Source organism: Prionailurus bengalensis, chromosome D1 (genome assembly GCF_016509475.1).
Source record: "Prionailurus bengalensis isolate Pbe53 chromosome D1, Fcat_Pben_1.1_paternal_pri, whole genome shotgun sequence".
In the NCBI taxonomy this organism is placed as follows: domain Eukaryota; kingdom Metazoa; phylum Chordata; class Mammalia; order Carnivora; family Felidae; genus Prionailurus; species Prionailurus bengalensis.
Window position 1 is genome coordinate 104,829,594 of NC_057346.1, and position 12,003 is coordinate 104,841,596.

The 12,003-nt window shown below is 40.0% G+C and overlaps 1 protein-coding gene across 1 annotated transcript; it reads left to right on the forward strand.

Annotated features, from left to right (window-relative positions):
* Positions 1-3,713: 3,713 nt before the first annotated feature.
* OOSP2 (oocyte secreted protein 2) lies at positions 3,714-11,579 on the forward strand. The gene is given in 4 exon segments (XM_043579137.1): positions 3,714-3,777; positions 8,230-8,408; positions 9,322-9,425; positions 11,261-11,579. Coding segments are annotated over 4 exon segments (546 nt in total). The 3' UTR covers positions 11,460-11,579.
* The last annotated feature ends 424 nt before the right edge of the window (positions 11,580-12,003 follow it).

Genomic DNA, 12,003 nt, shown 5'->3' on the forward strand with positions numbered 1-12,003 from the left:
TGGGGCTCTCTGCGTTGAGTGTGGAGCCTGCTTGGGATTCTCTCATTTCCTCCCTCTCTCTCTGTCTACCCGCCACCCCCCCCCCCCCGCCTTCCCCCACACACATGCACTGTCTCAGTTAAGCTTGACATTGTCGTCATTTCCAGCACTGATATCTCCTTTCTGAAGAAAATTCAAATGGTCTCTTCTCCATGGACACTAGTACATGACCATTATGTTTTTTTTTTTTTCTTTTTTCCTTCTTATAGGCCGTCCAGATCATGAATGGAGCAACAATTCTGGCTCTGGGTGTTTTTCTAGGTTCCTTACAAAGCATATTTCGTGCCTTCCGCCCGTTTTTCTTGGTCTTCTGCACAGGCTACCCACTATGGGGTGCTGTTTTTGTGCGTATTCATGTTCCCCTGACCATAGATCGTTTCTTAGATACCACTGCTAGAAATGTGTTAGATTATTAAAGTGTTGTTTTTAGGTTATTTGGAGATTGCATGCTGTGGGTTTGATTTGTAATTCCTTACACAACTTTTAAAAACAAAGTGCCTTCCTGAGTAAGAGAAATCACATTTGCTGAGTACAAATTAAGTCTCAAACATTAACTTGATGTATTCATGCATTAAATCCAGCTATTACAATTATGGATGCTAAGAAAATCAAATGAAAAATGAGTATTGGTGAATTGTCTTGTGCAGTCAAGAGAGTCCTGGTTTGGGAGATAAGAGATTTGCCTGCTGATTACAGTCTGGAAATCAGAAGACTGATTTCCCCTATTTGAGTCAAAACGGAATCAATAAAATAGGCTTTGGTTCTAGGTGGTTTTAAAATTTATTTGAATAAATAAATTTGTTATTTGATTATCAACTACCTGATGTTTTCTTTTGAAAAAGATAATTAGTTGGAACTATTTGCTAATCAGACACTAATTTTTTTTTTTCTTGTCTATTCTGGTGTTAGACCTTTGAGAATTTATAAGTGTTTGGTCTCAGACTACCATGAAATCCAAGATGGGCAAGTTTAGTTGAAAATGGTAAATGGAACGTGTAATTGGCAAATGAAGAAGATATAAATTTATAGCAAATCTGGGGCTCTAATTTATTCATGAGTTTAGTTTTTCAGAATCATCGACCTTCAGATCTTCTTTAAAACAAAACTGCTCATAATTTGTCAACAATCTCATATGCTGACAAAAGATGACATTCAGTTTCTGGATGCAGTATAAAACACGTAATTTGGATTTAACATTTCTGAAATTTTTAGATAGTTCCTACTATCATTTTGATGAAATACTTGGAGTCTGAATTTTTCTAGAAAACCTGAAGTACACATTTTCTCTGCATAATGAATCCTGACTATCTAAATGGAAAACTTCCATTTTAGGCCAGTATATTTGAAAGTGAAGATTAAATAAATAATTCTTTTTTTTTGAGGTTTCAATGAATACTTCTTTAGTAAAATGTTAGCAGATGCTTTCAAGAGACAGAAAGTCTAAAGAGACAATTAGAGGACTTAGAAGTCATCTCACGTTTACAAGTAAAAAGCTGTTGGGGTAGCATATATGACAAGCAAGTTTTTCTAAGTGTACACAGGTGAAAATTCTCACATTTCATAAGCAATCCTAAAGTCTTAAAAAAAAAAGATTCCCAAACTGTTGCCCCATGTATGAATACATATGCTTAGAAAAATATTGTTTATGAAACAGATTCAGAAATAAATAGTATTGAAACACTGTGGTATTGAATCCAGCATCTTTAAAAATAATAATTGAGGATAAGAATTTAAGAAGTCCTTTGAGAGTCACAAATGCTGAACACCTACAGTTTTTTTCACTTAGTACTTTGGATGTATTATCTGCCTCTTTCCTGGCCTGGAAGGCTTCCTTGGAAAAGTATATAAAACCTGAATTCACTGCACTCAGGTTTGAGGAAAATATATGTACTTTTGTACACTATGTACCTTGTTTATATATATATATATATATATATATATATATTTTTTTTTTTTGTACGCTATTAGCTTTGGCTAGACTGCTTACGTTTGTTATCCCTTTTAATAGTCACAATAAACTTACAAGGGAAATAGTATTATTACCTCCTTTTTACAGAGTATGAATATGAGCCTTAGTTTGTTTAACTAATTTTCCAAACTTGTGTAAATTGAAAGCAGAGAAACTCTCTTAAGCAGTAGAAGCTCTTAAGCAGTAGACTCTGATGCCTTCTAGAACAATACTAGATGCTTCTACTGGAATGATTTAAAAGATAAACATATGGGGTGCCTGGGTGGATTAGTTGGTTAAGCATCTGACTTCGGCTCAGGTCATGATCTCATGGTCCGTGAGTTCGAGCCCCGCGTCGGCCTCTGTGTTGATGGCTCAGAGCCTGGAGCCTGCTTCCGATTCTGTCTCCCTCTCTGACTCTCCCCTGTTCATGCTCTGTCTCTCTCTGTCTCAAAAATAGATAAACATTAAAAAAATGCTTAGCTGGAACTTTGGGGTGCATGGGTGGCTCAGTTAGTTAAGCCTCTGACTTCGGCTCAGGTCATGATCTCACGGTCCGTGAGTTCGAGCCCCGCGTCGGCCTCTGTGTTGATGGCTCAGAGCCTGGAGCCTGCTTCCGATTCTGTCTCCCTCTCTCTCTGACCCTCCCCCATTCATGCTCTGTCTCTCTCTGTCTCAAAAATAGATAAACATTAAAAAAATGCTTAGCTGGAACTTTGGGGTGCATGGGTGGCTCAGCCGTTAAACATCTGACTTCAGCTCAAGTTGTGATCTCATCGTTTGGGAGTTCAAGCCCCACATCAGGCTTGTGCTGACTGTGTGGAGCTTGCTTGGGATTCTCTCTCTCCCTCTCTCTCTGCCCCTCCCTCGTTCTCTCTCTTTCTCTCTCTCTCTCTCAAAATAAATAAACTCTAAAAAAACAAAACAAAAACAGGATGGAAAAAATTATTTTAAAAATGCTTAGCTGGAACTTCTGAGTACTGGAATGAATATATATACTTATTATACATAAAATTATATATATGGCACAAGGGGACAAAATACACGAATATAAATGTTTCTTTTCTAAGAAATCTCAGCATGAAAAAAACATTATTCTCTCGTGTTATAAGTAAATACTTTTAAGGCTTGACCTGGCTAAACTAATTAAAACATTAATTTATGGACAAATCAATAAAGACAGATTTTTAGATTTCCTTGATGCCAAGAAAGATGGCTTTCTATAGGTCCCTGTCTCCTCCTGGGGATGTTTGTTTCTGGGCAAGTCACTTTATTATCCCTGCTGCTGATTCTTCCAGCCAAAGTCAGAAAAAAGAAGAAATAATCATCTTTTGATTTCAAATGTATATGACTTAGGCTGTTCCACATATTAGCTGGACACCCAAAAATCAGCTGGTGCCAGTAATTTCCTACAATTTAGCATGTACTGGAAATGTCATGTGCCATGCTAGCCTCCCAGATGGTCTCAACAGGCCTCATGCAGACACCGTCTGTTATCAAATAGCACTTTTTGTGTGATATGCCTTTCGGAGAGTCAGTGTTTGGGAAATCTGGAGAGTTGCAGCTTTTAGGTGGTTGACATTGAGAGGGTGCCGCATGCCCTATCTAAATCAGTAGGAAAATGAAGACAGCTGAGTGTGGGATGCCGTATAAAATCACGTAAGGCCGCACGACTTCCTGTTTCCTGAGAAGTCCTGGCTGGGGGTCTGTCCAGATGAAGGTCTCTATGGCTTTAGGAGTCTGGTCGCTCCTCGCTGCCTTGATTTGGCCTTGCACTGAGAGCATCTATGGTAGAGGCCAGTTCTAAAGAACACTTTCTTGGAGGAGTTATGGTCGCTTTCCATGCAGGAACTCTCCTCCCGAAGAGTTCAGATCTTAACAAGCAGCTGGAAGGGAAGTGCTTTCGGGCCGAGGAGACTTGAGTCAATATACTGAGGCCATCTGGAGTGGGGGACTCAGGGAGTAAGGGCCCTCTGGGGTAAGGGGATGCAGGGCATTGGGGCCATCTAGGATAGAGGGGCACATGGCATTGGGGGCACCTGGGGTGGGGAGCACAGGGCGTTGGGGTCATCTGGGGTGAGGAAGCAGGGCATTGAGGCCTGGCTGGGATCTATGATGCTCAGGTGCAAGGAAGATTCTAGTTACTTCAGCCAATTTGTGTAGCAGCTACATGTGTTCCTCGGGCTTTCCCTCAGATTTCTCAGATACTAGAGGCACGACCTCATAATGTCAGACTGACTAAGATTAGTATGAGAAAAATAAGTGACAACAGAAGCCTGGACTCCCTGTATGTCCATATCCACTTATCCTGTTGAATCCAACTTTAAATGTCGCAATCTTTTTTCCTCTAGGAAGGGTCCTTCTCATACTCTTATCTAGGTGACAGTAGGATAATATTTCCAACCCATGGAGCGATTTGGAGGTGACAGTCACTAATATAGAACACCTTCTTTCTCCAATGCCACTTTCCCTGCAAACCATCTCCCTGAATTTTCTTGCTTTCTTGATGGTTTATCTGTAAAGAGCCAGAACTTACTGGCTTACAAAGTGTTGGAATCTCTTGCTCATTACATATGAATATTTTTTCACCCTGGGAAGACTTAGGTCCTCCAAAGTGTTTAAGAATATCCTGAATGTATTCCAAGGTCTACTGCTCCCTATTACTGTTTGGGGAAGCTTTCCTCGTCAAGGTTTGAACCTCTAGCCATTCTCTTCATTGTGTGATCCGACTTTCTATTATTACTTTGTAATGGGAATGTAAGGGGAAGGGGAATGGGAAAGCCCCAGTGCTTTAGGAAAGAAGATAATAAGTAGACAGCCCCTTGACACAGGACTGGCTTGCTCAGAGTCATGGTAGACTTATTTGTGAGAAGTATGAAGTGAGAAGTAATAAATATTGATGGCAGATGGTCATTTTAAAAGTCGTTTGTTTGACTATTTCTTCCAACGACTACCTGTTGTCAATTCCTAAATTGATGCAAGAGTCATCTACTGGGAGGTAATTTAATGAGTTTTTGCTGTGGGAAGATCATCCTCCAGCTCTTAATATTTCTACAGCTACCATAGAGGGGCAGTTTACTCAGCACATCTGTGAAGAGTACAGGGTCAAAGTCAATCAGGTATATGCTTTGTGCTTCACGGCACAGGTAATATAATTTTTAGATGATGTGCAGACTGCCATTATCATATGTGGCGTGTGGTATATTATTGAGATCGGCGTAAATAATGGAAAACACCCATGACAGGTGATCCTAATTGCTTTAGGAAGGAAAATCTTCCTAACAATTTTCCTGACCACAGATCTGCTCACATATGCCTTCCAAAGGCAGCCTTTAAGCAAGGCTTTCTACTTGGAGCCCTTATCAATTTACTCATCACTTTATGTCCTTTCTGTAGGAGACAATAGCCACTTACCACACCTGAGTATTAGTGAGCATACTCCTATTGTTGCTTTACTTTATTTAAAATTTTTTTTCTTTAATGTTTATTTATTTTTTGAGAGAGAGAGACAGAGCATGAATAGGGGAGGGACAGAGAGAGAGAGAGGGAGTCACAGAATCCAAAGCTCCAGGCTCTGAGCTGTCAGCACAGAGCCCGATGCAGGGCTTGAACCCCATGATCTGTGAGATCAGACCTGAGCTGAAGTTGGACACTTAACCGACTGAGCCACCCAGGTGCCCCAATTTTTTTATTTTTCTTCTGCCTTTAGAGAGATGCTGGTAGGGGACAGGAGGCATTGATCGGACTTCAGCAGTGACTGAACTACTTATTTCTGGAATAAGAGGTCACTACTTTATTTACTTCCAGGTTCTGTTAGGCTCCAAAGCATGTAAGTGTTTAGAACACCTACAGCTCCCAGGAGACCTCGGGAGTATGGGAAATTTGTCTTAAATGTCATCCCAAACCACTGTAGCTTAACTTTCCAGTTACTGGCTAGAATTGCCACCTTGTGTGCACATTCACTTGAACCAGTCCAGCCCAGTCCACTAACTGGACTGAGGCTCTGAGTACACTCCGTCAAACTGCCAGAACTTCTGTTCGTCCTGACTGTGAATCTTCCCATTCTGTGGCCTTCACTGACTCGTGAATAAATTGCATTGCAGTGTTAACCAGTTTTTTCAAAATCTAATAATTGGGTAGCTATAGAATTCAAGCCCTATCCAGCCAGCTGTAAGAAGGTTACCTTCCTATAGGTTGGATAGCCAGTCAGACTTTCACTCTCTCCCGCCCCTTCCCTTTGTTAAACAGTAAGGGGGAGGTTCTGTAATTTCTGCTCATCCGGAAGTTCTGCGTGCAGGTGGTACTATCAACAAGGGCTACAATTCAAACTATGTATATTCAACATTCCCTGGGTTCTGTGCAGCTGTGAATATAAAGATAATTATGAAATGAAATCCAAGTTCAAAGTACTTATCCTAGCTTGGATGACAGGTTGTGTTAGAGTAATTTATATTAGCGTCGAAATAGGAAGATAAAATTTAAACCCGGTTACTTCCACTTTTGCAAAACATGAGGAGGCTGTATCAGATGAGATGTGGGGTCATGTTCTGGGTTATGAGTCGCATGCCTTAAGTGTGGGGCAGGTACTGGCTACCGAAGAATAGTCTCTGTTTGGAAAAAAATCTTTTATAAAAAATGGTTATCTGTCATTTCAACTTTGTATTGTTAGATATATAAGGTTTGTGTTGTGACTTGCTTCTTTCTCATAACTTTTTTCAGATTGATACTTTATAATTATATTTGCCATGTTACCTAGAAGTTGATTATATAAATACATTATAATTTCTTCATTTGGCTGTTGGTCATTTGGCCTGAAGTATTTTGTTCATTTACATTTATTATTGTTGACATATACTTGCAGTTCATTTATTGCAATCATCTTATTGCTTACTATTTTATTTTATTTTATTTTATTTTATTTTATTTTATTTTATTTATTTAGGGAGAGTGAGTGAGAGAGCACATGGGAGGGGCAGAGAGAAAGGGAGACAGAGAATCCCAAGCAGGCTATGCACTGTCAGTGCAGAGCCCAATGTAGGGCTCAAACTCACAACTGTGAGATCATGACCTGAGTCAAAAGCAAGAGTTAGACACTTAACCGACTGAGCCACCCAGGATCCCCCTATGGCTTAATTTTTGTCCTTTTTGTTTGTTTGTTTGCTTTGATGTTTTGTCTCTTCCCCTAAGGCTTTTTTGCCTTCTTCTAAATTGTTTCAATTTGTTTTTCTCCATTCTCTTTTGTTCTCCACTTTGGAAGTTTTGTAACCTGTTTCATTAGTTTTTCCCCCTACCACTAATCATGACTCTTTAAAGCCAATAAATCTGTGTTTTCTTTCTGAACATTAGTAGGATCCATGCAGTTCAACTCTGATCAGCGCTCTGAGAAGCTCTGGTTACTGTCCGTCTTTACTTCTTCCACGGGATAAATGAGTCCATTAGAAATAGTGATTATCAACGTTTATTTATTTTTGGGACAGAGAGAGACAGAGCATGAACGGGGGAGGGGCAGAGAGAGAGGGAGACACAGAATCAGAAACAGGCTCCAGACTCTGAGCCATCAGCCCAGAGCCTGACGCGGGGTTCGAACTCCCAGACCGCGAGATCGTGACCTGGCTGAAGTCGAATGCTTAACCGACTGCGCCACCCAGGCGCCTCCAGAAATAGTGATTATCCCTGACTGACTGAAGATTTCAATGTAAAGGATAAGAATAGGTTTTACATGGAAACCTTCACAGAATTGCCATCCCAGGCAGCGGATTTTCTCTCTTCAGAGTCTTTCCTCTGTGGCTCTGTCTTTGGTAGGGACTGTTCCAGATCAGGATTCTACTCTCCCACCCTTTCCCCTTCTCCCTCTCCAAAGAGCATTACTGGGAATACATCTCTCCTATTCGAATGCATTGCAATTTACTTCTGTGCCTTTTGTGTGGTCCCAGATACATCACCCTCTTTAGAATATAATCTCTATTAGAGGAGGCAGGGGACTAGAAGATTATGATTTTCTTATGTGTTGATCTTCTTCCCTGTGAAATAAATGAAGCCTAGTTATTTGAGGATAATATGCAGATATTTTGGAAAAACCGGTAATGTGAAAACCCTTTATATGTTATTCTATAAGCCTTGATTACCTTGGCCGGAGAAAGAAATACCTTTTATTTACCACAAAGGGCAGAGCTGAATATTCCTTGGGCTCTTCCCGGATGTAAATACACATCTGATACTTTCTTATATGATTCTTTCTGTAGTGACAGTAAGTTGTTCAATGGACTAGGTTATGATCTTGGTTAGCCCATGTGGGCACAACAGTGATCTGTATATATTTGCTGATGAATTGCACCTGGGATCAGGTTGCCCTATGACTTGGATTCAGTCCTCTGCATATGATTTGATATACCCTGTACATGACCGTGGGATCAAGACAAAGGTGAGTACAGTATTATTTATAAAAATAACTTCTTAAAAAAATTTTTTTTAACATTTATTTATTTTTGAGAGATAAAGTGCAGGCAGGGGAGGGGCGATGAGAGAGGGAGACACAGAATCCGTAGCAGGCTCCAGGCTCTGAGCTGTCATCACAGAGCCCAATGTGGAGCTCGAACCTATGAACCGTGAGGTCGTGACCTAAGCTGAAGTGGGATGCATAACCAACCGAACTACCCAGGTGCCCCTAAAAATAACTTTGAAGTAGTTTTTTAGATCTTTATACCTGGCTCTAAAATTATTGTCTTTTTTTTTTGTTTGTTTTAAGGATTACATTTTGCTTCTAGTTATCGTTATTTATGGGCAGATGACAACATGGTCCCTTCCTTATCATTCACTGAACATTGGGCCATTCATGTGCACAGGACCCAACAGCACAGGTTTCCTGACTGGTTAGGAAACCTATTTTAAATTGTCCTTCAGCTCCTCTTCTATTTCGCCAAAGCTTAGCAGACAGTTTTAAGTTTCATTCGATGCTCCAAAGGGGAAGAGTCACAAATCCTGCGAAGGTTTATCCTATTCATTGGATCATTTGAACTGCCCTGAGGCAGTATTTTCACTGAAGAAGTATTTTCACTACAGAGAGAGACAGAGCACGTGTTGGGGGAGGGGCAGAGAGAGGAGACACAGAATCCAAAGCAGGCTCCAGGCACTGAGCCATCAGCACAGAGCCCGACGCAGGGTTCAAACCCACGAGCTGTGAGATCATGACCTGAGCCGCCTGAGCCGAAGTCTGACGCTCAACCGACTGAGCCACCCAGGCGCCCCTAGGCATAAATCTTAAACTAGAATACAAATGTATGTATGCCTCCCCTGTTACGAGAAGTACCTTCTGCTTAAATATTGTGCTCCTCTAGGTTGTTTCAGAGGATACCCTCCTTTTTCAAACAGAGATGTTCTTTAACCCTAGGATTGTGCATTGTGAGAGCCAGAAAATCCCTTTGGAATGTTCTGCCTCTAGGTCAGTCCAATAGACCAGACTCCTTTGGAAAGCATCCATCTTACCTTTACCAAATCAGATGCTTCTGCAAAGCATAGACTTTAGATTTGACTCACCCGTAAGCGTATTTCCAAACAAGCATGAAATTGACATTTATCATAATATGGAGTATTTTTATTTTTTAATGTAATATTTATTTTAGAATCAAAACCTATGCAGTCTAGTGTAACTAGGTTATTTTACGGTAACTGAACTGCAAAGCAGAATCATTAGATACCCAGTCGCCTTAATAAGTGGAAGAGTCAAACCTGATGCTTTTTTTTAACGTCTTCTCCTTTATAATACCCTAATACATCTCATGGCTTAATTCCATGTGAATACAGTGAATGACTAAAAAGAGAAAACTAGTCCTCCATTTTAATACTAACTCATGGAAATGCATGAAAGGAAAGGTTTATCAGCCTAATCATTAGATGCACTTTGCTTGCAGTTTTGTGGAACTGAGATGCTGAATCCCAAAGGGACCCCACATAAACTTTGAGACCAAGTGGAATGGTGAATACTGAAACACGTTACCATGTCATTGTAATATTCACGTTGAGTTTTACGAGTTACAAATCTTGGAAAAGATTTCATCCTTGTTTGATATATGGAAATAGTTGACATAAAAAAAGAAGGTAGAGCTCAGAGCAAGTGTATAGTATCTTATAACATTATCAGAATCCTTTTTGTGGGGGGGGAATTTTTTTAAAAATTTTTTAATGTTTCATTTTTTGTTTGTTTTTGAGAGACAGACAGAGTGCAAGTCGGGGAGGGGCAGAGATAGAGGGAGACACAGAATCCGAAGCAAGATCCAGGCTCTGAGTTGTCAGCACAGAGTCCGATGCAGGGCTCAAACCCACGAACAATGAGATCATGACCTGAGCTGAAGTCTGGTGCTTAACCGACTGCCACCCAGGTGCCCGAGAATTGGTATTTTTTATTGTGGTAAAATATACATAAGATAAAATTTGTAACCACTTTTTTTAATTTTATTTTTTAAAATTTACATCCAAATTAGCATAGAAAATTTATAACCATTTTTAAGTGTACATTACATACATTCTTATTGTTAAATACTTTGATCTTCTTTTAACTTATTTTCATAAGGCAAATCGAAGGCTGAGGAATTTAGCAATACTCTGGGGAGTAGCTGACACTAACACTGGATTCTGTAGACACACACACACACACACACACACACACACACACACACATTTTCATTCCTATATATTAGCCGATGCTTCCAGTAATATAAAACACTCTGAAATAATGCCCTGGAGCTATTGCCTCTCCGTAGGCCACCAGATTAATTATGATGACTACAGCATTTCTACTTCGATAGTAATTTTGATGTTGCTTGCAGCTTATCTTCCTTAGAAAAAAAATGAAAACAAGGCCAACAGATATATGATTAGGTTACTGGTGCATAAATGTTACTGCTGCACACGCACGCGCGCGCGCGCACACACACACACACACACACACACACACACACACACACATATCCTTTACTACCACTGCATGGGGTCAGATTAAGCTTTTGACAGCTTTTACTTACTGTTCTTAGGAATCCACTTGTCTAAATCCATTCCACTGGGCACTTTGGTACTTTACTGAAGCAAGCATTACAAATCATCAGTTATGCAGAAGGTCTAGGCCTGTGCCACACCCCTAAATCATTATACTGAAAATGGCCACTGTGTTCAACAGTGGTAAAAAAATAACTTTGTCCCCACCTGTAGACTCAGAATGACCTGGTACCAAGTATGCCAATAATATCTGCTTCTGTTTTTTTGTTTTGTTTTGTTTTTTAGGAAATCAGTATGGCTCACACCAGTTTCTGCAGATAATGAAATAAAATTGGACCCCAGTCCCTTTATTGCTGACTTTGAGACAACACCTGAAGAGCTAGGATTACTAAGTTCAAGTCAGACGGGTTCCCTCCTTAAGGAGAAATGGAGACTTGGAGTTGGCATCATGAATTTTGTTCGAAAAACTGTTTTTTTGTATTAAAAAAAAGTTAGTATAGATCTTTTCTTAGATATCTTACCCCTAAACATCCCTAATTCAGTAAAGGTCCTGATTCAGTGAAAGTATATTTTTCATTTTTTTATTCATTAGGGGTATAGCTGATTAATTTAATGTTAATAGGTAATTTATACTAGCCATTTGAATTTTATTTTTTAGGGCCACCTGGGTGGCTCAATCGTCTAAGCATATGACTCTTGTTTTCGGCTCAGGTCATTATCTCACAAGTCATGAGGCTGCGCCCTGTATTGGGCTCCTCATTGGGTGTGTAGCCTGCTTAAGATTCTCTCTGCCCCTCCCTCTACCCCACCCCATGCATGCTCCCTCGCTTGCTCTCTCTCTGTATCTCTGTCTCACAAAAATTTTATTTTCTATTCTATATGGTAGAACAATATGTCTTCAATGACAATAATTTGATCCAATTGATATGAACCTTCGAGAAATATGTTCTAAATATTTTTTTTTTTCTTTAGTAGGGGCGCCTGGGTGGCTCCATTGGTTAAGAATCTGACTTCAGCTCAGGTCATGA